At 42.3% G+C, this 27498-nt stretch overlaps 1 protein-coding gene across 7 annotated transcripts in view; it reads right to left on the bottom strand.

Annotated features, from left to right (window-relative positions):
• NIN (ninein) overlaps positions 1–27498 on the bottom strand; it is a 388280-nt gene that overhangs the window by 298424 nt on the left and 62358 nt on the right. For all 7 annotated transcript variants that reach the window (XM_085626981.1, XM_085626982.1, XM_085626984.1 and 4 more), the window contains exon 3: positions 16788–16869. In XM_085626981.1, coding sequence (XP_085483107.1) covers positions 16788–16869 — 82 coding nt within the window. The remainder of the gene's footprint in view (positions 1–16787; positions 16870–27498) is intronic.

Genomic DNA, 27498 nt, shown 5'->3' with positions numbered 1-27498 from the left:
TCCGACATCACATTCAATGCATACTAGTGACTATACATGCTGCATCAATGTTGTTGTGTAAAACTGGAAATTAAACCATTTAAACAAAGGTTTCTTATTTAATTTAAACAAAGTAAGGTGTGGAACTGAAGGTAGCAAGAAGCATATGTATTATATTCTTCAACTGAGTGTTTATTATTACTAATAAGTTATCCAATTAAAAATACATAGAAGTGGCGTTTTTGAGGTGTTCCTCAAATTATTCAGATTTTGTAATATAAAACAGTAATGAAACAACTTATTGCATTTTATTTTCTAATTTAAATTTAATTTGCATTACAATTAAATAAATACATTAAATAAGAGGAGTTATTTACTTTAAATAAAATATAAAGCGTATTAATGGACATGGTTTACATAACCGTTAGATTAACAATGATACATTTCAATTTGTTTTAAATGAAATATAGATATGAGAGAGAGAGAGGACATCACTGCACGCCTGGTAAACTACACGAATAGGACACACATTGGTCCGACATGTTGATGTATGTGTAAATTGACACGAACATTAGTCCACCTTCTTTGGCAATGACCCAAACTCCACATATAATGGACGCAAGTATTGGACTCGGATGTAATATTCAACACTGCTACTCCTATATTCCCAGGGCATACCATATTGGGTTTCCCCGACAGCCCTCCCTAGCGATCTATGCAGCTAGAAAGCCTGCCACTTGAATCAGGCATAAGGCTAGAACCACAGATGTGAACGACGACTGCACCATACCTGGGAGCTTCTGGGAATGGAAAAATTCAGTATTTTGCTTGAATGCAGACTGAACACTTAGGATATGAACAGGACAACCTTCTTATACTACTTGCACCACTAATTCAGAGAACTATCCTACCCCAAATATCTTAACTCAACTTGCAACTTTAACTTGAGAAGAATGTTCCTCACTCAACTATATTTGATGGCACTCCATGAAATTACTATATGGATAAATTATGACATATACCTGGTTTATTCTGATTATCCCATGCAGATGGGTTTAGAATGGGAATGGCAATGATAGTTATTCTTGTAGTTCTAAGATACTTGTTTCAGAGACACCATTTATGTGACTCCTTTAGCCAGCTTAATAAAGAATCATGGTTTCTCGCTTGTGTCCTACGCAGTTAGTGGTGTCCGTAACACACAGCATAGATGCTACGGCAGAACGTTTTCGAAACTGCATCACAGACCTGATGATCTGGATGAACCACAACTTTTTAAAGCTAATTGTGGGTAAAACCGAAGTTGTGGATTTTGGCACAAAAGCATCTGTTTGGAGTCAACCATGGTGGCCCCCTGAAGCTGGAACGTGTCCGGTGCCAGCACCCAAAGCAAGACATTTGGGTGTCCTGATAGACAAAGACCTTACTCTTGCCCCACAGTTTAACCAGGTGTCCTCAGCCTGTTTCTACACCTTGAAGGTTTTACGGAAGATCTTACCCTTCATCCCTTTCTCATTGAGGAAAACGGTGGTTGGAGCTTTGGTGCTGTCAAGGCTGGATTATTCTAATGCTCTATATCTGGGAGTAGAGGCAGCCCAGCTTTCCAAACTCCAATCGTTACAAAATGCAGCCATAAGAGTATTACTCAATCTTCCAAAGCATCATTCCACATCTTCCGGGGTAAAGCAACTACACTGGCTTCCAGTCAAACGACGGGTGGATTTTAAGGCTCTGTGTATAGTCCACAAAACCTTTTACGGTGGAAGGGCATCTAATCTACAAGCTCTGTTCCCTCGCTATAACCCATCGCACCATCTTAGATCTTTTAATGCGGGACTGGTGTTAGGTCCTAAGATAAATAGAGTGAGGTGGGGAGGAAAGCGATTTTCATATTTAGCCGCAAAATTGTGGAACTCACTTCCGACACCACTCCGACTTCAACCAAGCAGAACACTTTTTAGGAAGCAAATTAAAACCTGGCTTTACTCTCAATGCTAATCGATCTAGTCGCGCTCGCAGGTACCTTATCTTAGCACCAAGACGCCTCGGCATTAGTTGCGCTTTATAAATGTCTCAGTCAGTCATTGTACCCCTTATATTCCATAATGGCAAGGGGAACGTAGACGATGATGCCATATCCTTTCCTTCACATTATTTTTCTTTTCTCAATAAATGATTGATCCATAAATAAAATATACAATTGTTAGGGTTATTAGGAGTAGGTTACGACTGAAAAACAAAAAAATAAAGAATAGATGAAGTTAGGACTAATATTAGGTTAGGATCCTGTGTAGTAATATAAACATATTTCAAAACAATAAATGCTTAGTGTAAAGGTTAGGAGTTCAGAGCTAGAATAAACAAAATAAAAATTATAAATCAATAATTATATGAACAATGTAACGAAGTCGAGACAGTGGCGAATTTCTTTAAAAATTACTTTGATGATGTAGTCACCCTAGATTTAGTGGAAGGCTGATGTTGTGGTTGGCAATAAATTATCAAATCACAACAGCCAGAATCAAAATGCACTACACAGAAGCAAGGAACAGCAATACGGATATTGCGCAGGAAACACATTCAAGATGGAATCAAACTGTGGTCAAAGAATTACATCGCACAGCTTACTCTTCAAATAGCATTTTCTAGGCCACTTCTTGCATGCAATGAGGTGGATGATGCAGCACAAAGGACAAGTGGAACAAGCAGGATTTTGCATTTTGGGACTGCAAGAATTATTCATCATGAATTTAGTTCACAGGTGTCAGATTCTGCTGACCGGCATTGGGACCTGTAGATGATGGCCGTCCACTGACGTGCATGACCGGTGACTCTCATGGACGTGCATGACCGGTGACTGTAAGCAACCAAGCTCAAGGCAAAGAGGGTGAGAAATGGAGACTAGGACCCAGAATATGCCTTGAAACATCCCCATCCCGTGGGAGCATGGACAGCTGCAATTACATGTTCACACACACACTTGGGCACTTTCGGTTGAACTGTTCTACATCCTTATTGAAGGAATTTTCTTCTAAATTAAAAGAAAAATTCAAGAGTAGCAAACTCAGTCACCCTTATAATGACATGAGACTAATCCGCCCACCTCAAGGAATTTTTGCTTCATGTTATTGTAACAAATCGAGGTAAAGGCGGTGATTGCCAAGACAGTCCTAAATTATCCATTTGGAACCACTTTGGTTTACAATTGCCTAACATATGCATTATTTAAAAACTATACAGTCAGTCCTTTGTTAATTTCACATGCAGGGAAAAACTTGGAAAAAAGTGGATTCATTTAATTATTCCATTTGAAAAGCAAATTAATTGGATTTGACTTTGAGCCAAAAAGCGTTGGAATAAAGTGCTCTATAAATAAACTGCAGGAGAAGGTCACTTCTCCTCGTGTGGATAAACACGTCACATGAATGAGGAGATACCCACTAAATATCCTACTCAAACCCTCTTCTCAGCACAAAGTTAGATTTCCTCAAGATGTCCCCATCTTAACTGTTCAGCATTAGGGCCATCAGTGCTCTGTGATGCCTACCTCTTGCTTCCCAGGTTGCAGAAAGATGGCCTGCCACATACGGCAACGCCTCTGGTCAGGTTCATAGCATCTTCGAGTGTATCTGCAGCATCTGCTAAAGCCACAGTCATTTCTAAGCAATGAGGACAACTGTGAAGTGGGCAGTAGGCTGCCAGGACCCGTTCACTATTTACATAGTTTCTTTTAATTGATCAGGATTGATATGGAACCTCACATTTCACTTCCCCTCATTTACTCAGATCATGAAGAGAAGTGTAATTTTATAAAGTAAAGCCACCAGACCTAGCCTAAACCTCTATTAAAAAAAAATAGTAAAAATATATGAGCCCGAGAAGGACAACCTTGTACTACAAGTGGGGTGAAGTCTGCGTCAGACCACAGATATTGTGTTCTGCCACAGGTACTGAGAATGGTGCAATGCACTTGCAGTCATGGAGGTGTGTCCTGCTGCCGCCAGTATACTTCTGAGAACAGCATGATGAGATGCAAATTAAGTTGATGAGTTTTCAGGTTGCCCCTATAAACATAAATTATGCTTCGGCACAAGTGACGGTGGCATCAAATTGTGATTTAGCTCCAGATGGCAAGTGGACTCTGAAGACCCAAACATTTTACACAAATAGGAGACTTATACAAGGAACTAACTTCAAAAAAAGTAATTCCAGATAATGAAATTCTATGAAGCCTTACATTGAACTGCGACCATTAACTTCCAATATATATGGGAGACACTGGTTGAAGATAAAGGTCTGAAGAAATCTTAAATACATAAGTATGTAAGGAAGTGGGGGGAAAAAAGTTTTGATCATGAAAATGTTCCCGCCTTCAAAAATCAGCTTGTATAATTGACACTCATGGTGTCAATTATCTTAAAGGCATACAAATAAAATATATTATGGCTGAACAAGACTAACAGATCCAGCCCACAATAAGTACTGGAGGACTGCTAATTAATAAGGAATGTCGGACTCAAAGTACATCTGCTGCTCCTAAGCTCATGTGCCCTAAAACCTATCCTGCTAAAATCCAAATAAAATAGAAGCTGTAGGTGCCGCTGAATGCCTCATTAAACGACCAAGCATTTTCAAAGACATGCTGCAAAGCTAAATACTAGATACACCAGGGCACAATGAAAGAATCGAGCCCTTGAAATATTAGCCCTGCAGATTTCCTTTGAGTACACAATAGCAACGCTCACAGCTTGAGGCCTCTGAGAGCTATGGTAATCCTGTGCTTTGTGTCCTATACAAACCTCTACAAGATGGCCGCCACCTGCAGGATCCTCATTTTCTACTCTAATAGGGCCAGAAGAGGTAGTGCTTTTGCCTCATTATTACTATATTGTATATAGTGCAAAACTATGTTGTATGCTGGCAAAGATTGTCCAAAATATGCTTGACCTCAGCCCTCAAATGTTATTTGAAGCAGAATTCTGAACTACATATTTTCAAAAACACCAGTTTGTCACACAATATTACTCCAATTCCAAAAGATTTTATTGGAATTCCCACCTTTTCCAAACGAGCCTGACCAAGACGGTGTGGGTGAGTTTCAAGTGAGCAAAAATACAGTGCCATGTTCACATCCAAGCCTAAGCCAAACTGAATCCTGCCACAAGCTGGACTTGTCTGAAAGTGCTTTACTTTTCGTCATGCGCCACACGCACGTGCAGACTTTGAAGCAGTATACAACAGGTAAGGAGATTTCATTAAGTGTCATGTACATTTGTGTGCACCAGCTGAACATTAACTCATTCCAGGAATCAAATGCCTGCCATCTGGCTGAGTCACCGGCCTGCCTTTGATCTTTAAATTGAATTTACCCGGTCTCACTTTCGCTGCCTTGATGGCTGTTCCAGTGTGATCGGTCTCTGCAAGGATCATTTAAAAAAGAATCATCTAAAAATGCACCAGTGTAAATAAATTCATATTTTACACAAGCTGAAAAGCTACGCAACTAGGTCTCAGATCATTTCAAATACACTAAATCAATAGTTTGCAAAGTAAAAATAATTTATAAGAGTACCCATTATGAAAACATATGTGTAGGTACATTTTTAGTTTTTAATGCCCAAGTTATTTCACTACAATCCTTTAATGATGTGCTTTATCATTTCTTCCATTTTAGTTTCTATAAAATATTGCGTTTTAGTCCTAAAAACATTAGGCTAAAAAGCTCGATCAGTTCTGATTGCCCTCAATTTACACCTATGTCTACGTTTATATTAACAGACTTGTACGACTTCTATGGGAGATTTGTTAAAAGTTTTTAGTCTCAGAGAAACAACAAGCATTAGAGTAACCAATAGATTGAGTTGGGACTCAAAATGAAAGCGCTCAAACGATCAAAAAAAAAGTCTACCACATAAGCACAAGAAAATGGAGATTGCTTCTGTATACAGTGCATCTATGAAATAAAGAATTAAATCAGTCCGTATACTTCTGAGATGTAAAATAGTCCCTCATAAATTGCAATGCAATCCTTCTTCAGGATGTGGAATGATACACCAATCAGCCAAGTGCATTAGATTCAAGAGAAATACTTCTCTGAGCAGAGTCAAGGCTCACTTCTTGTACATTTTAAAGCATTTGTAACAGGTCATCAAGACAGAAGCACGGTCAAGCCAGACTAAAAAGGTGGTGAGTGGAATGGCTTTTTGCTTACTATACTACCCCAGAGAGGAACTGACCATACACATATTAACCAGAGGAGACTTCACCAGTGGAATTTCTTCTATAACAATAGTATGGTGGAGGAAATTCCCCCACCGGCCTCTACTTCAGATGTAGTACTTTATCCAAAACAATGTATAGGATCCAACCCTTATGCTAAATAACGGAACCAGGGTATACCAAAAAAACAACACAACAGGTTCGTGGGTCACTTTCCACATACAACCATCAAGTTATCCTATATTAAACTCTTTCGACATCATCAATGTCGGTGTATTTATTCGCCAAACACGTGTTTTATATCACATATAATTTTCCAGTGGTGCAGACGGCATAGTACTCATAGGTGCAGAGATGTGAAATGATAAAAATGATACACAAATACAATCAGGGTGTTAGAAAATAAAGCTCAGAGGAATAATAATATAGGATTAGTCAGTCACATAACTCTACACAGGTCTAGGTCCTATGAGAAGGGCAAAGTACACTGTCATCCCAGATAGCTATTGGCTCTAGATTAATAAAGGGGTGTGTTTGGACACGCAAATCATGCTCTTTGGGAAATTGAAGAGACGGCAGGTTTGGTTCCTAAGCAATGAAAAAATAGTTGTTAAGGATTATAGATTTCTTGGAAGTGACGTTCCCAAGCTTTTCACGTGGAATTTTCATATGGGTGCTTTGGTTTGATGTTAAAGGGAGATTTAGTTAGAGTTAAAACTTTGGGGGGGGGGGGGGGGGGGGGGTCGCCATTTATATCGCTGCTACAATGCATTTATAAGACAAATGTAGTTCCTATGACTTTGCTTAGATTGATGGCAACTATATTGGCTCCCACACAAATTTTGAGACTAGATGCAAAAGAAAGCGCTAGCACTCCCCATGATACAGTAAAGTTAACTTAATCTTTAACTACTACTGCTGAGGTACTGTCCTTGGTTTCCTTTCGGAGCTTGAGAAAGGAATTATGTCAGCTAGAGGCACCTATTTCAGTCAATTGTGGGGTAGCACACCTACTTCGGTTAGCATATGTTGATTACGGATATTTGCTTGAAAGTATGATGTTGAGCTTGAAGTCTATTCTACTTTCCTTGGATGCGGGGGGGGAATGCATTTTTGAAATCAGCCTTGATGGACTTCAGCAATGCTGCACGAAAAAAAATTATTTATCCCAATGAGCGAACACTAAATGTAGACTGCGCATAGCTAATTATTTACACTTTCTTCCCACCGTGAATGTAGGCAGTTCCTATTAATACTATGCCAGGGATTTTCTTTTTTATGGTCTTGAAAAAACCTGGAATATCAGAATATAAGTCAAGCTTTATATATCTGTGGAATTGTGAAAGTTGTGAAAGATAAGACATTGGCTCATGTTTTTCTTTTATGTCCAAAACGTGAAAAATTCGAAGCACATTATACTTATTGTTTCATGAAAACTTTATTGGCACTATTGGTGTTTTTATTAATTTTGTAATGATTAGCATTTGTCATATTATACCAAAAAATGGTTACATTCATACTGTTAACAATGCTATAAAATCATCTTTTTGTAGTATTTTTTTTGTATTTTTAATAATTTATATAAATTTTAAGTTTAATAAACTTGGATTTTCTAATAAAACTGTATTAACACAATATTATGGTTAATATAAAAAATATAAAACAGGACTACAGCTTTGACGACAGTTACCTGGTAACCTTAGTTCTGAATTCGCTTCCTTGAGGAAGGTGCGGTTCCTCACGTGTCTCAGTTTAACCTGCCATTTGCTAGTCTTGCTCACCCATGAGGAGAGTGGCCATGGCAAGTGCACGGCGCACTGTCTTGATGTTTGATTAACTGACATGTTAGAAAGCGACATTTCAATAGAAAGATTAAGACTGTAAAGCACTAACCTCATCTGTGTCAGGACCAGTTTATAATACAGACGTCTCGTTAATGTCAATTTTGATGGGGAAGACCATTCCCAGATAGTAGTTCTAGTTTATCATATAACTTTATCTATTCAACAATGCTGGAAATGCATTACCCAATTTGACATTACATTTATTACAGAAATTACTTTTTTTCACAATGTATGGCAGAAGTGTCCTATTTAAATGCAGGAAAACAAATCCATGTCAGATTTTCAGGTTAGCTACTGAATAAATAAGTGCAACTTATAATTATTGGATGTAAACTTATCTTCTGTTGATAGCCTAAAAAAGGAGTGGATTCTGAGTCCTACCCCAGCCCACATAGGGCCATGATGTATGGCGAATAGTGGATGTCAGAGGAAGTCAACTGTAGATTGTCTTTAACTCATGTTAATTTTAAAACCCCAAATAGAAGCAAAGAGCACCACATTCCCTACAAATGTGTCATAGTAAATCTGCTATGGTTAGTTTGCAGAAAGCCTGTTGTGAAATAAACTAAGACCTGATCAGATCACAGTTCACCACTATCAATGCCAATTTCCTTGCAGTCAAAAATATGCATACAATGCTCAACGTTAGATTGATTTTGTGTTCACCTTATAGTTGTCAATTTATGATCATCATGATCTCACTATAAGTTAAGGGTAATGGGATGCTGGAACAGAAATAAACCAATGTCAGAAAGACCCTAACAAAGGGATGAAAGAATAATGAGTGAATGGGATTTCTAAGAAGCTTATATTACTATATTACCAATTTCGCTTTTTTCATGGTCAAATATGTAATAGATTACAATTCATTTTTCAAACGCCCTACAGGTCACAACCCTTGCTCAGCAGCTTATACCTCAGTTAGGATTAAAAGGGGGCAACTGCACAGCGACTTCCCAGCATACCGTTCAGCCTTTTCTTTCGAGTCGAGGAAACTCTTTATCTTGCAGTTTTCGGTTTCAAAATAGAAGCCTCTATTATCCTTGGACTTCAATTGGCTCTTCTCTTCTGCAAATGCCAATTATTGCAAGTTCCCTAATGTGACATCACTCAATCCACCATCATTACTTTGGAGTGATGTCACATAAGGAAACTGACATCAAGCATCTGTCAGCCGTGAGTAAAGGCAGTCAGGTCAATTGGGAGTTGGGTTTCCGAAGAAATGTCATGTTTGATAGACAGTACAAAAATTATAGAACTCAAATGAAGTCTGTTTTCATTCTGTTCTGTTAAATATCAAATGCACACAGGTTTATGATTACTGACAAATTTGAGACAAAAGAACTGAAACGTAACTCTTCTCACCAATGATAAAGATAAAAATAAAACTCATCAAGATGCCCCAAGGGCAAACTTGAGAATGCAGATATATACTAGATCTTACTTTGTTAGTTCTCTAGCCATCCTTCAGTTCAGATTGCTCTCCACCCATGACTCCAAAGCTGGATGAAGGTAGACTATGCAGAATTGATGTTCCCTGGTTAAATGCACACCTTCAGTTTTGCTATATTTGTTTAAAGTACTGAATGCAGTGTGTGCACTTTGACAGGCACTTCTCTAAGCTGATATCACATGCCCTCTGTTTTCCCAGTGGAACACAGGGAGTGAATTAAAACTATGTTTAACTCTGGACTCGTACTGTGGAAGTGTATCCAAGGTTGACAGGACTGCCTTACATGGCTCTTGTCCTGTGCCATTGTATCTTTTATTCACGGTATGTGTTCCAATTCAATTTGCAACCATCCGGCCAACAAAGCCCTGAAATTTGGAGTTCATACATTGAGCCCGGCACATGCACCTTTAGAAAATCCTCCCCATCAGTTTTGCAGATTTCTTCAACCCTTGATTACTTCACTCCCAGTCATGTAGAAAGAGTTAATGGTGATTTTTTTTCCATTCACTCTGGTGGGTATATCAATTTAATGCCAAGATTTCAAAGGTTTGTGCGCTAGTGTTTAACAATCGGTTCGATCCCGCCCACATCTAATTCGACTCACATTTTGTCATTGTAATCAGCTATTTGTGCTCTGTCCTGTAAAAATGAGGCTTGCGTAACTTATTCCATAGTCACAGTTGTTCTAGAGTTTCCACAGCTCTCACTGGCTCCATGAAAAGAGGGGATCTTCATACATACCTGGTTTGTCCACCAATAGCAGTTCGCACTATTGTTGCATACTTATAAACGGAAACGTGAATTAAAACTGAGAATTTGCAGCAACATTCAATTTATCATAGAATAACAGATTCTTGAAAATTCTGTTATGCAAAAACAGTTTCTGATGTATTAAGCTTTTTGTATTGAGGCCTGCTTGGACAGTTTTAATGTAACAATGTATTTGTATAATTCTAGATTTTATCAAACTGCACTGAAATTGTTGGGTCTTTAACATGGATTTAGCAATCCACATGTGAAACAGCGTCTTCAGCCACTGGCCACATGAAGAACGCCAGAACACCGCAGTCTTCGAGATTTGATTGGGTTTACTGAGAGGCTGCATTGGCTACCACCATATTGCAGACCGTAATGTCCAATAGCTTTGCCACCCCCTCTGGTTTACTTACATTTTCTACTAATCTCTTAAATGGAAGTAGGTCTCGTATAGCTCTGGTTCCTGGGACTGTGTCCCAATTATCAGTCTCAATTTCCAAATACATTTTCAGCTCGTAAAACAATATACAATAACCTGGGTTAAAGGTAGTTTGATTTTACTTCCCAGAGGTAACTGGGGGGGGGGGGGGGGGGGGGACGAAAAGGGGAACAGTGTGTGCAATCCGAACACATGCAGTGGAGATTACTTCATGATTGTTGCATGTGATGAGAACATATTTTGTGCTCATTACATGTAGGTTTCATTGTTCAAGTTCAATATTAGTGGAAGAGAGGTCTGTGGTGAAAAGCTTCCCTGTTGGTTCTACTACGTGCCCAAATATACGAATCTTGTAGGCCGTACCTCCATGAAACAATCATGAGGGTAACTCAAGTGATCTCTGCACCCAATGTGGTCCTGAACAAAATGCCCAAACAGCTTCTTCATTTTCCCTCCACTTTAATGATCGGCTCCTCTGATATAACCGGAATAAAATGGAGGCGCTTTAACATTCTGTATCTTGACAAATAAAATAATATTTGCTCTGACAGTATCTTGTACACTCAATACATATCCCCTCTCTCTTGGTTGTGGTTGAGACGTAGGTCTTGGTCTTGTGTGTACAAGTCCTTGTAAGAATGCCAGCCATTAATGGACACTACAGTACCAGTGAATTGTGGAGGTCACAACAGTGATTACTTAAAACTCCCCACTCTATTTGGTTATATCCTGAAAACAGTTACTAAACCACAGGCTGGCCATATTGAGGGACCTCCATTCTTCTGATTTCCTCTTCAACAGGAAGACAGTACACACCATCACTTCCAATGCAAATTGTCAAAGTGCCAACTGATTGCAAGGCAAATGTAGTTTGTTGAGGGCTCCCATCAGTAGCACCAGGGAGACAGAGTACAGTTGTAGTAAAATCCTTTAAAGCTTTCATGAACAAATGTGCCTCATACGTCCAACAGCATCCTCCTCCTGCAGTGATCTTTAAATTTTCCAGCCTCACCAAACCTCACATTCTAGTATAATCATTATCAAAGTTTCATCAAGCATCACCACATTCTACTTCTCTCTAAAATGAGGGTGCTGGAGATACCATAATATTGTAAGGGTTTCTTCGACAGGAATTAAAGGGCAAATGTTAAGAGGATACGTCAGATGTTCCCGATCTCGGAGTGGTATATTAACATGCATGTTATATCTGTATTTAGGTACAGCAATACATATAGAATGCGGAAGCTTGCGTTGCACTTTATTTGCCTATCTGTGCCTCTGCCTCCAAGGCACTTCAGTGGTTACATTCTCTGCCTACCGCACAAAGGATTTTCGTCAAAACTCTGTCTGGTCTTCATGGCCTTACATCATCAAGGTCTTATTTATCTTCAACAAAAGATCTCTCGCTACCAGCCCCCCACATATTAAGGCCTTCTTCCACCCATCTCTTGAACATCCCTTGCCACCATTGGTCAAGGTCCGGCGAGCCGGCCCTTTCTGCTCTTGCATGCAGGCTTGGGACTGCCTTCTGGAGCACCTTTGTGCTCACAAACCACTCATCTGAATTAAGACATTAAAGCATGGCTATTCTTGGGCTCATGATTCTCTGTGCCTGCTTTGGTTCTCTTCCTATTCAGCTCTAGGGACACTGACTTCTAGGTAAGTGTGTGCTATATAGATCTTATTAGAACGCCTTTCAGATGAATTTTTTGGTCTTTGTACAGGGGATTATTTTTTCGTTCATTTGAACAATACTCTTCAATAAGTCCAACAAATAAAAGATCTAGTGACTTTGAGCTGTCAAGTAATTTCTTGCTTTAGATTTTTAGAAAACTGAATAAACAGAAGAAAACCTGTCCAAGACATTCAATTAAGAGTCAATATAGGTTTCATATGAGCTGAAACATCTACCCATTTTACTTCTAACGGCATTACATTAATCCAGTAATGGTAGACTCAATGTATAATTTGAGATTTGGCAATTATTTTATTTTTTTCAAACAAAACTTTTTTTCAAGTAATGAAGTGTTCTTTATTATGAGTGCAAAACAACAGTTGATGGACAGAATGCTGAACAATGTCATACATTCACCCGAGTACAGAGATCTGGGCCTAAATCCATCGTTTTTTTGCTCACCATGCCTTTCCAGTTTGAACTCAGCCATATGCAAATCAGTCTTGACCCTGTGCCTCATGGGAACAGTCCAGCCCAAACTGCCAAGCCAGGTCTTCCCTCGACCAGAAACAAGCATCCTAGGACCGGTTTCCGGGTTTCACCCCTCTTCAGCCAGGATAGCTTGATTCCAGTGGCATGGAGAGCACGGGACCCACGTCTGGGCATACCCTTCCCACTCGGGTGACAAATGCAAAAACAAAAGTTGACTGCAGAATGCAGAACCATGTCATACATTCACCCTAGTACAGAGATCTGGGCCTACTGGATTCAAGCTAGTCTGGCTGAAGGATGACATACCCTGAAACCAGTCCCAGGATGCTTGTTTCCGTACCAGGGAAGACCTGGCCTGGCAGTTCGGTCTGGACTGTTCCCATGGGGCACAGGGTCAAGACTGATTTGCATATGGCCTGGTCCAAACTGGGGTGGCGTAGTGTGCAAAAGAACGATGGATTCAACTCAGATCTTTTGACTGGGGGAGAATGTTTGCATTGTCAGCATTCCGTCCATCATTTGTTTGCTGTAACACTATGTTGAGTGGCCATTACAATGCATAAGTTAGTCAGCTTGGTCTAGCTCATAGGAAATCAGTAAATGACCTTAAGAGAATCCTAAAAAGCTAGTAATTTTTTCAAGCTTGTAACTCTTCCGAACTGATCATCATACCCATCTTTCCAAAGACACAAAGGACAAACTCACTGAAATATACATTTCTTGCAAAATATCTTAATGGGTCTGTGACTAACAAATGTATGCCATTTACACCACTGCAACATTACTTTCTCTCTGGCAAACCCATTTAGTATTTAAGCGTATACACCATTTCACATAGGATTACTTTGTCACCCTACAGTGAATACTTCAGAGGATGCTATCCCATTTTACAATCCTCAGAAACCACAGACTCCCAAATTAGGATCCCAGGGTCTGTATTTAAACACGTTTGGTTTCATACCCGAATCATCCCCCCAAAAAGTTTTAATCTTTAACAGTTTGAACATTTGTTGTTCTGTATCTCAGGCAACAGCCTGAAAAAAGCCACCCCGAGGCAGAGAAGAGAAAAATTGTCTTTAGATATATTCTATGGGGCCATTTATAAATCCTGGGCCTGGCACATAAGGTATAAGCAGCTAGGATGTCTTCTGAAGGATACAAATGGCATCATTGCCCCAAGGCTAAGGGTACTGACCACGAAGCATCAGAAGAAAAATATAAGCGTATAAGAAAGCGTTTTTTTCTAATTATGCTGCGAACAACACAAAGTTAAACAGGCGTCCACAAGAACGTCTGAGCCATAATAGCCTTTCCACTTGGCTCAGACAAGTCAAGTTATTATTACCTAGCAACGCACGCCTACCAGGCTACATCAAACCTGCAGTTCACCTGGGGCATGCACAGTCGGGCAGCCAGCAAGCTGCCCCTGTGCACTCAAGCCTCAGGACAGCAGAGTGAGCAAACATAAATCACCCGATCCAAAATACATCAGGCTAAAGTAAAGAGTGGCAGGACTTTGAATGTGCAAACAAAGCTTGAGGCGATAGCCGTGTCCTAGAGGATCTACGAGATGCACCATCCGAGAAAAGAATACACCGAGCACTTCAATTTCATTTCATCCATGAACCTATTACTCGGTGCCGCAGCCTTTATCTGCAGAGACACATCCCCACCAAACGAAGACTGAATCAAAATCTACGTCAAAATGTACATGTCATTTCGAAAAGTGTGACAAAGTACATAAACATCTTTAAAAATGAATGTCCTCTGTGCTGTGCGACAACAGAGTGAAATGCAGGTCATGCCTGGTTTTCCTACATCATTAACTATTATTTAACACAGAAAATATACTTATGCTAACTACTCTGTCATACAATCACAGTGGCAGCATCCGGGGCTCCTTGGTTCTTCTCTTGCAAAGCATTCGATATGTTGCGTTTCGCCTCCTGCATGCCCACTGAATACTCAGTTTTAACAATTTGAAGTCCTATGTTTTTTTTCTTCCTATTTTGTACCCGTTTAACGTTTTGAGCATCTCCACTTTGAGACAGTATCGTTCTCTGTATTCTTAACAGTGTCTGAAGCAATGATCGGATCATACTCGGGGGACTTCAAGAAGATCACGAAGCCACTGTTTTAGGTTTTATTTTTCAGACCCAGCTTATGGTAGGGACTGCTGGTCAAACGTGCCATTGTCATTTTTGGGTCTGGTTTGATAGGATCACTGCTTGCTTGACCTGTTACAATTCGTTTAAAATACACCTAGTTGGGTTTTGGTTCCACGTGCAGGAGCATTCCTCTGTACTTCATCCTGTTGACTGTTTGCGTATCATTCCAGCTTCCAGGAAGTGCTTCAATTACAATGCACGAGGGACTATTTTACATCTGAAAAGTACACATCATCAAGTTGCTAGTCACATTCAATTTTTAGCTTTTGCACTCTATGCTGAATGCAATCCTTCTGGCTACTTTCCCCCCAGCATTGGAAAAGCAAGTAGGAGAGCTTTAATGTGATAAGCAGCAGGTGTGTTTGTTTATATATACAAGTACAACTAAAGTCAGATGTATGTCCTTGTCGAGGCTGGTTATACTTTGTGCATAATAAGTACAATATAACGAGGGTGAAAATGAATACAGGAACACCTGTGCATAAAACAGAGGGCACGCTCTATCGGTCTGAATTGACACCCTTACAATAGAAAATAAATTTTTTTGCTCTATCCTCTCCGTCCCCCAGTCCTCCCCGACCTTTTCAATACATCAGGAATTGGGAATGGACTATGTTTCTGACCGTATTAGTCTGGCCCCTCTGTTATTCTGGTTGAAAATATGGCTGAACCCTTAATTCTCTCTGAATCGACTGATTTTAAAAGATTGTATGGGTCTAGATAGAGCTCTCGATATTTCGTGGCTCCTGTATATTAAGAAAACATTTTACAATTTAGGGCGCCCTGAGCTCTATGACAACCCAGAAACAATTGCTAAGGGGGATGTTAAGCAGAGTAAAGCCCAATTCTTGATTCTAAGGTCTTTAGAGCGGGAGGGGGAGGAACTTAATAAAGTGTCTGTAAGGGCCCATTTTTTATTAATAACTTCCCCCCAGACTGAGCCTTATCTCAAGATAGTCTCGAATCATTTTCACCGCTGCTTGCTGACAAGATTCAGTTTTAACCTAATACATTTTAATTTAGGTAGCTTTCAAGGTTGGTGCAAACCAGAAGATGCCGCTCTGTGTAATTGCGACGACAGTTCAAGACACTGCGCACTTTATCCTATTCTGTAACCATTACACAGTAATTAGAACAAAGTATATTTTACCTTTGTTTCAAGGGAGAGGTTTTTACCAAGTAAAACCAGCACTGATGTACCTTCAATTACTTGACTCCCCATGGATAATTTTTAATATTGCTAACTTTTTGGTAACTGCGGTAAGGAAAAGGAAAAAACTTGATGCTCAGGTTGTATACTGTTAGGGGCACATTTATTGGCTTGGTCGACCCCTATGTGAACTATTTTATACTGTATTTTGTAATGTTTTTATGTGTATGAATTATTGTGATGTACTTTTATGATTTTAATTAAATCGATTAAAGTGGTTATGACTGACTGACTGACACCCTTACAATACTAACACATTCACAATGACTTTTCTTTTAACCGGGTTTAGAGGTGAACATGTAGACACTAAATAAGCAGTTTTTACCCGCAAAACAAATAAAATGGTGTTTAAAACAAATAAGCTTTTCAAAAAAACATCCACAGCGCCCTGGATTCATGTATGATTGTGGCCGCTGTAGCAAAATATAAAGCAACAAAATGCAATTGCGTTGAGAACATTCACCAAAGAAAAAACACACGTTTCCTTCTCTGTGAATTTTGGTCAATGAGAAACAGCAACATTGCTGCTAAGGCAAGGAGTGCACACATTACCTGGCTCGTGGAAGCTCTCGTCGTTTGACAGGGTGTTGGACAAAATGAGTATCAATGCTTCTTTAAACTGGTCAAAGTGTACCTTTAAAACAAAGAACAAAACACAACGAGCGTAAAACAGAGGTCACCTTATACAAGTCTGAATTACCAGCCTTACAATGCTGTCATATTCACAATTATTTATTTTTAAACTGGGTTTAGAGGTTAACATGCGCCTGAACTTTAGAGTAGTGTCATAGGGTAGACTACAGTGACAGACTGCAGTGGCATGGAGTAGACTGTTTTAGAGTGAAGTGGTGCATGGTAGAGTATAGTGGCGCAGGGTAGAGTGCAGTGGCAGAGTAGTCGTGTAGAGTAGAGTGGCACAGCATTGATTTTAGTGACAGAGTGGAGGGTGCCACTGCACTGCATGCCATTTTACACCACTTTGTGCCAGAGTGCGGTGGCTTAGAGTAGACTGTTTCAGAGTAGAGTGAAGTGGTGCAGAGGGGAATGCTGCAGAGTAGAGTGAAGTGGTGCAGAGGGGAATGCTGCAGAGTAGAGTGAAGTGGTGCAGAGGGGAATGCTGCAGGGTAGAGTGTGGTGGAATAGAGTAGTGCTGCAGGGCTGCAGAGTGTAGTCCTGCAGAGCTGCAGTGCTGCAGAGTGCAGTGCTGCAGAGCTGCAGAGCTCTAGACAGGAGTGGTGTAGAGTAGTGGCTTAGAGAGCATTGGTGTACAGTACAGGAGAGTGAAAGTGCAGTGCTGCAGAGTGCAGTGCTGCAGAGTGCAGTGTGGTATAGAGTATTGGTTTTGAGTAAAGTGGTGTAGACAGCATTGGTTTAGAGTGCACTGGTGGAGAAGGCGGTGGCATAAAGTGCAGCAGTATAAATTTGAGGGACGTAGTGAGGAGGGGTGTAGAGTGGATTGGCGAATAGTGGAATACAGTGGCGCACACTGCAGTGGCAGAGTAGACTGTTTCAGAGTAGAGTGAAGTGGCATAGAGTGGAGCGCTGCAGGGTATAGTGGAGTGGAACAGAGTAGTGGCACAGAGTGCAGTGTTCCAGAGTGGAGTGATCTAGACAGGAGTGCTGTAGAGTAGTGGTGTAGAGTGCATTTTTGTACAGTGCAGGAAAGTGACAGTAGAGTGGCAGAGCATGCAGTGAGTGCAGTGCTGCAGATTAGAGTGTCGTAGAGTGCAGTGTCACAGAGTATATTGGCGTACAGTGCAGTGGTGCAGAGTGAAATGGTATAGTGTATTAATTTTGAGTAAAGTGGTGTAGACAGCATTGGTGAAGAAGGCAGTGGCATAAAGTGCAGCAGTATAAATTTGAGGGATGTAGTGGGGAGTGCTGTAGAGTGGATTGGCAAAGAGTGGAATACAGTGGCGCAGACTGCAGTGGCAGAGTAGACTGTTTCAGAGTAGGGTGAAGTGGCGTAGAGTGAAGTGGTATAGAGTAGAGTTTCGTAGAGTGCAGTGGTGCAGAGTAGATTAGAGTGGATTGCCGTACAGCACACTGGCGTAGAATGGAGCGATGCAGATTAGGGTGGCATAGAGTTCAGTGGCGGAGAGACCAGTGTTGCAGAGTAGAGCCAAGACGTAGGATGAAGTGGTGGAGTGGCATAAGAGCGGAGTGGCATAAGAGCAGTAAAGTGGCAGAGTGCGGATGCGCAGAGGTGCAGAGAGCAGTGACAGAGTACAGTGGCGCAGAATAGAGTGGCGCAGAATAGAGTGGCATACAGTGAAGTGACGTAGAGCACAATGGTGTAGTGCAACATAGCATGTAGAGACATATAGTCCTTTACCAGAATAGAATGTGTTGAGTACAGTGGAGTTGATTGCAGTGGTACAAAGGAGTTGGCATGGGTACAGCGGCATAGGGTGGATTGGTTTTGGGTAAAGCAGTGTAGAGTGAATTGGCACGAAGTGCAGTGGTGTAGAGTAGAGTGGGATAGCGCACAGTGCACTGGCGTAGAGTGGCATAGCGCACAGTGCAGTTGCGTAGAGAGGCACAGAGTAGAGTAGTGTGGTGTTTAGTGGTGCAGCATAGATTGTGTCAGAGTAAAGTGAAGAGGAGTGGTGCAGGTTACAGTATAGTGGTGCAGGGTAGAGTGCAGTGGCATCCAGTAGAATGGTGCAGAGTTGATTGCAGTGGCTTAGAGCGTAGTGGCCAGAGTGGAGTGGAGACGCGCAAAGTGCAGAAGCATGGAGTTGATGTGAAGTAATGGTAATGGAGGGTGAAATAAAGTGGCATAAACTGGAGTGGTGTAAAGTGAAGTGGTATAGAGTAGTGGTGTAGAGTGCAGTGGTGCATAGTAGAGTGGGGTAGAGTGCACTGGCACAGAGAGCTGTGGTACAGAGTAGATTAGAGTGGCATAGAGTGCATTAGGGTAGAGAGCAGAAGAGTACCGTAGAGTGCAGAAGAGTGGCGTAGAGTGCATTGGCGTAGAACGGGAGTTAAGCTGCAAAGTGCGGTGCTGCAAAGTAGAGTGTCAGCGTGCATGTGCGTAGAGTGCATGTGCGTAGAGTGCATGTGCGTAGAGTGCATTGGTACAGAGTAAAGTGTCGTAGAGTGCAATTGTGTAAAGTGGAATGGCATAGAGAGCAGTGGTATAGAGAAGAGTATAGAGCCATAGAGTGCAGTGGCGCAGACTACAGAACATTGTTTCAGAGTAAAGTGAAGTGGCCTAGAGTGCAGTGGTATAGAGTAGAGTGTTGCAGGGTGGGGGGGTGCAGAGTAGATTAGAGTGGCTTAGAGTAGACTGGTGTAGAGTTCAGAAGCATAGAGTGGCATAGCAGAGAGCAGTGTTGCAGAGTATACACTGTAGTAGAGTGCATTGGCGCGGCGTGGCGCAGAGTAGAATAGAGAGGTGTAGAGTATAGTGGCGTAGAGTGATTTGGTGCAGGGTAGATTGGCGTAGAGTGCATTGGCCTGGAGTAAAGAGGAGTAGAGTGCAGTGGCATAGAGTGCAGTGTTGCAGAGTAGGATGGCAGAGTGGAGAGGTGTAGAGAGCAGTGGCACATAGTAAAGTGGGGTACTTTGCATTGGCGTGGAGTGGTACGGAGTGGTGTAGAATAGAGTGGCATAGAGTGCAGTGGTGCAGAGAAGAGTGCAGTGACGCAGTGTGGAGTGGTTCAGAGTAACGCGCAGTGGCATCGAGCGAAGTGGGGTAATATGGAGTAAGCATGGTACGGTAGCGTACTGTCTTTACAGACAACACATCCTCAGTTGAAATGACCATTACATTTATACTCACACAGAGTTTTACTGATAAAAGTATACAGCGCACGATAATGTGTGGAAATGTCATCACCCAATGTATTGATTTGTTCATCAGCACAGTTTATTTACAGACATTTAAATGGTGCTAAGAAAAAAATATATATGTACAGCCTTCCTCAAGCAGCCCCCACTAGCCAGCATGAATGTCATATAAATCCTCTCACTTTTAAGTCAGAAAAAGAAAAAGAAACACCAAGCTCCCTGAAAGAGACAGCCTCACATTTGACCGCTAGGTCTTTGAATGCACAGCAAATGTGACAAGCTAAGAACAATATTTATTTAAAGGATGGCTTACAGAAAGCAAGTTTTTGGAAGAATACAGTAAACAGGAGGGACAGACTCGAGCTGGCCAGCCTAAACACAGAGCCAGCAAATGGCCTGAAAATGTGAGTTCCAAACCACAAAGCAAATGGTAAGCAACGGGCGAAATGCATTCCTGGGTCAACTTTCTGAATGTCCCCAGGATGGCTTAAGCAAACCAGACAGCACAGATGTCTGGTAGGCTACAGCATAAAAAAAGTCAGAAATTCAGTAAAACAAATAAAACTTTAAAAAAAGGATTTCTAAGTTTAGGGCACATACTTCCTTTTCCGTACTACACGGTGAAGACCTCGTTATTTACAGGAAAAACTACACTGGTGGCTAAAAAGCCACAGGTTCAAAGCTCACAACTCTAGACTCTGCACAAAAGCAACAAGACGCCTGCAGCTACAGTTTCAGACTTGTACCCTTCTGAGGGTCCAAGCTCTCCTTGCCTTCCATTTGTAAAATGGCCGACGCAGATGAAGAAGCATACAGTAGTATCAGGAAAGTAAAAGCTGGCATCCCGCCATGCAATTTAAATATCTTTGTCCTTCTCCAAAGAGCACTTGAGACAAGAGTCAAACAGAGGATCTGGGAGAGAAGAATAAGGGAGCGAGGATGAGAGAAGTAAGACCAGGAAGGGTGTGTATGTTTCTGTAGAAAACCACACTGTATTGTGTATAAATCTCAACAGAGCGTAGGACTCAATCTTTAATTCTGCATTGCAAATCTGAAGTTAGCTTGCTAAATCTGAAGTTAGCTTGCTAAATCTTTAAAAACACGATCATATTTTAGTCTCTAGACTGTAAAGTTGCACAGTGAGTCTCCCTGGATTAACTATGCCCTGCAATAGTTCTTCCTGACTGCGGTCTCGCTATATCTTCGCTTATTGGGTCGCCATTTTGTATCAAAAACAAAAACCCGCCATGCCGGGAACCGGCCTTAGTAACAATGCAAAGGCTGGTGGATGCTGGAGAGTTTTGTGCGCCAGCCGATACAAATGATACAAAAGGAAGGGGGCAGCAGCAGCACAGGGTGTCTGCTGGGAGGGCAGCGCAGCTGCTGAAAGCACACTGGGGCCCCATAGGTTGCAAATCACTGCTCGCCTCATTGTTTGCCTTGTCAAACCTGCATGAATATGAATGGGGGCCCGGCCAGGGGTTGTGCGAGCTCGTGCATTCATTCACACCTTCCAAGATGAAGCGTGGCGCTAATTGGTGGTTTTCATAGCGAGGCCTACAGGGTCTGCAATATTTGGCGAACACTTGAAACCAACAGGAGGGCTATTTCATGCCAGCATCCAATGTACAGGGGCAGCTCCACTAACCATCTTGGTAAGGGAGGCTGGGCACTGCTCGAGCCAAAAACAGAATTACGGTGCAATTATAAATCTAATAATTTGCAGTTAAACAACATGCACAGCTGGCTCCCTCCCTCCTCGGCTCCACATCCGATCCTAACAAAGGGACTGGCTAAGGAAATAACGCATCTCTCCTGGCCTTGCTCAGGTAGGACATGGCGGACGCGACGTGAATTAATGACCACACGGGATGTTTGCAGCCGGGGTAAAGGCTCGACTGGTACCCAGCACGTGGCAGCCACTGGCTGATGATTGTCTGCGGGGTTATGGTTTCAGCTGCTAATACCTGCACTGGAACAACAATCAATTAAAGAGCCTTTCAAGCGAGCAGAGGGACATTTCAGAAACTCGAATGAGACGGAGAGAAATTCGAATGTGCGCTTGCAGGCAGCTGCAAAGGACAGCTGGCCCACGTCCCTGCACCGTCAATCTATGTCACCAGGAGCGCTTCAAAAGAAATGCAAAAGAGATTAGGCGGGTGGCAGCGGCAGATAGCAGGGGCGCGCAGCGCGAGCACTGAAATCAAATCTGGGGACAGCAGCCCTGATCAAGAAGGGCCCATGGGAGGCCAACATGCATATTCTGGGGCCCGAGGGCTATTTTTTGCATTTCATTAATGAAAATGAATGATTAAAAGTGCCAGGACAGAGTCTTGGAATTCAGAAAGGCATTCCAAAGAGGATATGCAGGAAAAAGAAAATGTAGCCTCATGTCTTGGTGGATCAAGGGCTTGCTGCAGAGATCTGTGCAGAAACCGAATGCAGCACACAACAGCCTTTACAGGGAGGACTCCGACACCCCCCCTTCTTAGGTCGGCAAATAACATTGAGACTGCACCAATGATGTTTATAGAGGTGTACAGGATCCTTCCAGGGTCCGCTATTTGATGAGTCTTTCTCAATAACCGGCAATGGATCTGAAGGTTATGGGACATTTTGCTCGTTTCTAGCATTAAACCTACTACGACCCTGGTGGAAACATTCAAAGCAATAATTACATAAGACCACTGGCCTGGCTAGGTGGGTAAGAAAAATGGCCTAATATAACTAAATGTGCATCTGTAATGCGCGTGTTCACTTTCAGGGCATGTTTGCTCTGAATACCAAGGGTTTGTTACTCAACTCAGTTACTCGTTTTATCGCCTGCGGAAGAACACATGGCTGAGCGGGCACTGGCAGGATTCGAACCAGAGTCTATGCGACAAAACAGATCCCTGCATTGTATGCTTCAGTCCACACATGGAACCACCAAAGCCGCATTGAACTCCAGACGAAGAAAATCACAAAAAATAACCCCTTGGCCGGCCAGGCAGTGAAAAAGGGTAGACCACCATCTACTAGCCCACCAACTCTCCTGGCCAGAAATGTGTTTACTGGCAGAGAAAGCCCTGGTCCTGGAGATGAACCCATCCTCTTGGCAGAGGGCATACCTCAAGAAGCTTACAAGGATCCCACCAACGGCGATGCTTGGGTGGGTTAGTACATTACCATCCCGGTGGAGGGCTGGGTGCTTATTTGTTATTGCAGAAAGGGCAGGGTGGGGAGGGGCTAGAGAGACAAGTTAGAAAGTCAGCCAGAAAGTAAGTGAGAACGAGAGATGAGGCAAAGAGAATGAGCAGGGGTAGAAAATTAGCAAGCAAAATGTAAGGGGTACGGAGAGAGGGAGAGATAGAAAGTATGTGAAAAATAGAATGTGACGGTTGCGTTTCTTTGTGGTGAATGATCTTTTGCTTTGATCCAAGTAAGGCAACTTACTTATCTGTGGACAGTTGTTCGCAGCAGCAGAGGACTGCAGTTCCTATAAAGGGGGTTTCAATTAAACCATCAGCAAAGACCGAGCTCAGGTCACCCAAAGCAGGCCCTGGATCTCCCTGCCCAGACTACTAGCGGCCACCATGAGAAATCAATAACCACAGGGACATACCTACGAGGATGAACAAGATAATCAGTGGTCCCTAAAATCCTGCTAGCCACAAAGGGACACACATTTTCTGGTCTCCATAGACTAACACCAATCAAGAAAGAGACTGGATTGTGGGCTGACAGCGCAATAGACATTGTATTGAAGGTTCAAATTAAAAGCCAGGGACAAGTTTAGCAAAGGCTAGGAGGCAGAAATGCGTTGGTCAGTTTCTCTGTTGCTATAATTTAATGAAACAAAGGATTAACGAATTTCTAGCCTATGAGCGGCGTTCCTGTGTGGAGGATTGGGCTGTGCAAGCATGTCTGATCTCGCAAGCCGGGGCAGCGGCTGCCCTGGGAGCGGCGGCTTTGGTGGAAAGAGTTAACGGATATACACACACTAATATTATATATATATACATACACACATACACGCACACACACACACCCCAACAAGCACACATTTATAACTTTTAGGTATATTTCTTCGATATTGATAAGCAACCAAGAACTACTACATAATTTTTAAAGTTGACTAAAGTAAGCCCTAAAAAAGAAAATCTACTCAGTTTAAGATATTTAATGCACAAAGCTAGCATCTTTTTCACTTTCAGAGGGGGACAAGGGCATTTTTAAGAGAGCCGTAGACTTACATGACATGAGTGCGATTTGCTAGTGTTTTCAGAGTTCAGAAAAATGGGGAAAAAAGGGTAATGGAAGTCACACTATTCTATATTAATGGATGAATTTAAATAAATACATTTTTTCATCTTCAAGCAATGAATAATTGCGAACATCTAATGTGAGACGGGTCATCATATTACACTAAAATCTGCACATTTTCTTCCCAGAAACTGTGAGGGCGTCACCTGTCTAACATATATAGTACATAGAACTGCAATTCAATAAGGAACTAGGAACATATGGGTCGAAAAGATCAATCATAGAAATGTTACAACAGTGGTAAGGGTGTGGGGATGTCCGCTTTCTTGGAAGGCCCCTCCCCAAAGAACGTAGTCCACAGGTATCGGCTCTGCTTCCAGAGTGAAGAACCTTGCACTCACTGTCCTGCTCGAAGGTTCAGTATTGAGCTGGAAGTCTGCAACAATGCAAGGGCCTTTCAATATCGCCAAGAGATAGGAAATAGGGCAGTGTTGAGGTTGAGAAAAGTGCGTGCAGGGGCCAAAGGTTTTTTAAGTCAAATACCGGGGTTGCAAAGTCTTTATTTCACCGCCTATTTTCTTCCACCACCCTAGGATTCCTGTTTCTATCTTAAACTTGCAGTTATTTTTCAACTTTTTATGCCTTAGTTACTGTTTTCCCACCTTTCCTTTCCTTCTCTTCCTTCTGTGTTTTTTCTGATCTTTCTCTTGCTCTGGGTCCAATTCTAAAGATGTAAAATGAGTTGGTGGCTCCAACAATCACTGGTGAAGCAAATAGGTCTTGAGCCTTCAATGGTGTTATCTGCCCTTTTTTTCTTTCGGCAGTGCTTGGCGAAACATGGTGAAGAAAAGCTTGAGTGACGAACAGCATTGGCATCAACAAAAACAAGCCGCTGCATGATGGCATGTGAAAGCATGCATTACCAAGCATGCACACTTATGTGTCATGACAGACGCGTTTTATTTCTTTTCAGGTATCGCCTAGGCAGTGCTTACATGCTCTCTGGAAGACGTTGAATTCATAATATGGGCTTTAAGCTCCACCCAGTGCTTCTGGTTGGTTGTTTGGCCTGCCTTTTGGAAAATCCTTTACTGTGGCTGGTTAATAGTGTCCCTCTATCCTGCCTTGGACGCTTGGTTTCCTCCCACAGGGATATCGATTGTTTCTTTTGGTTGGCCATCTCTGGCCTTCTGTTGCCTCCTCACTCGCAGACAACCCCCTCCCTCCTGTTATTGCTGCCGTCCTTTCTGGTTTTTTTAGGTCTCAAATAGGCAGCGCATGCGCTGCCTCTATGAGACATCAAGTAATCAGTATGTTGGGGTGAAACTTCGCCTATCGCCTGTCATTTCTGTTGCTGCTTGCCATTAGTTTAACTAACCCATTGCTGTGGGTAGCTGTTTTTTAATTGGCTGTTGATGTGATCCTTACTTCCGTTTAGACCGGAAACAGCAGCGCCTAACTACTGTGTTCGTCCGCGCTTTAAGCGCAATTATACATCGTCCGCTATCGCGCGCTTTCATTTTCGATGCTGGCAGAATACTTGCGACGTCTCACAGAGCACCGTGCCCACATCATTGTCGTTTTCTATGAGGGAGCCCTTCCCTGTGATCACGGCATGCAGGGTGATTGGTTTCCTAGGCTGTAAGGTGAGCCATTCAGAAGGCGGGCGGCAGCTGTGTATTTCGTAGCGAGCCAGTTTCCTAACGCGCCCGTCTCTGGTACAGCTGCGGCGCCATTTCTCCACTTGGGAGAAAGAGTCGCATTCAGAATTGTGTTGGACAAGAAGAGTTTGAGGTGGGCTTTAGTTTTAATTTCCAAGTCATGCATGGCCCACTCACACAGCACTTGCAACATTCACCTGCTCAGACCTTCACATGCTGGCGTAGAGGGGCACACTTGTCCTCCCTCCCCCCCCCCCCAACCCCCACACCTCCCCACCCATTGATGAATGGTCTAATGTTTGTAGATTAACTCCGTCGCGTGTTGAAAAGGATTGTTTCCACCTGTGTTTACGAGTTTGCCGACCTTCAGTTTGCTTGGAGGATAACTTTGTTTTAGGGATGGTGTAATGGACGGTTAAGCCTCTGACATTGGTGTGAATATCCTGGTTTCCACACTGGACCTTATCTCTAAAAATGTCCTAAGTCAAGCGTTTGCTTATGTTTGGTTTTCATTTTTGCTTTTACTCAGGCCACCACTCAGCATGGGTCAAACTGTTTAACAGAGCAGCTCGCTGGTACTGTTCGCACGCCCCTTTTAGCGCAAGTTAGTCATAGTCTTTGAAATGTCACTCATAACTACACTGAAGGTATGAAAATGTCACACACAGCAATCTCAAACCTTGTCAGGTACGAGCTGCACATCCTGGCGAATCAATAATCAACACCATATCAGAGATATTTTCGGCAGCTCATTGTCATTGTTGTTTTCTATCAAGGCGCCCTTCCTTGTGATCACGGCATGCAGGGTGATTGGCCTACTAGGCTGCAAGGCCATTCAGGAGGTGAGCGTCAGCTTTATTTTTCCTAGAGCACCCGTCTCTGGCAGAGCGGCGCTTCTTCTCCACTTGTGAGCTGGAGTCACACTCAGACTTGTGTTGGACAAGACTATGAGGTAGGCGGCTTTTAGTTTTAATTTCGGAGCTTGCACCTCGGATGCTTGGCCTGCACCTACCCTTTCTTTGAGGAAAATGTTCTGTTCTGCTGCCCAGGCTGATGATATTTTGCACCTTCTACAACCCATCTTGAGTGCGTTATATAAGAAATTAGCAAGTTATTCTATATCCTACACTTGTTCTATACATTGGAGAAACCTGCACTGTTAAACTACCCATTGTGTGTGTGGTGAAAGTACGCACTGCTGCCTCCCATGCTTTACTTATTCTGTGTATGAGTTAAGTCGTCACTTCTGCTGTTCATGCTTTACTTGTTCCCTGTGTGGGAGTAGCTTGCCCTATGTTGTGTCCACTAGATTACATGGTGTCTTTGTGTACATGTTTCTGGTGTTCTGCACTTGCTATGTGTGTGTGAGAAACCTGAATTTCTACTGCTGCTGCCTTGTGGTTTAGCATGGGTGCATTGGACCCCAATGCAAGCACTAAAATTCAGCTTCAGTGCCCTGGTTTTGCATACCTGCAAGCAGTGGGTAAACATGCACGTTGTACTTATAGTCCTTGTGTACAAGGAGCAAGGCTGGCAGTAGCTGCACCTTTTTTACTGCCAGC

The sequence above is a fragment of the Triturus cristatus genome, chromosome 9 (genome assembly GCF_964204655.1).
Source record: "Triturus cristatus chromosome 9, aTriCri1.1, whole genome shotgun sequence".
Lineage (NCBI taxonomy): Eukaryota > Metazoa > Chordata > Amphibia > Caudata > Salamandridae > Triturus > Triturus cristatus.
The sequence above is the reverse complement of the archived record's forward strand: the minus strand, read 5'-3'. Positions and strand labels throughout refer to the sequence as shown.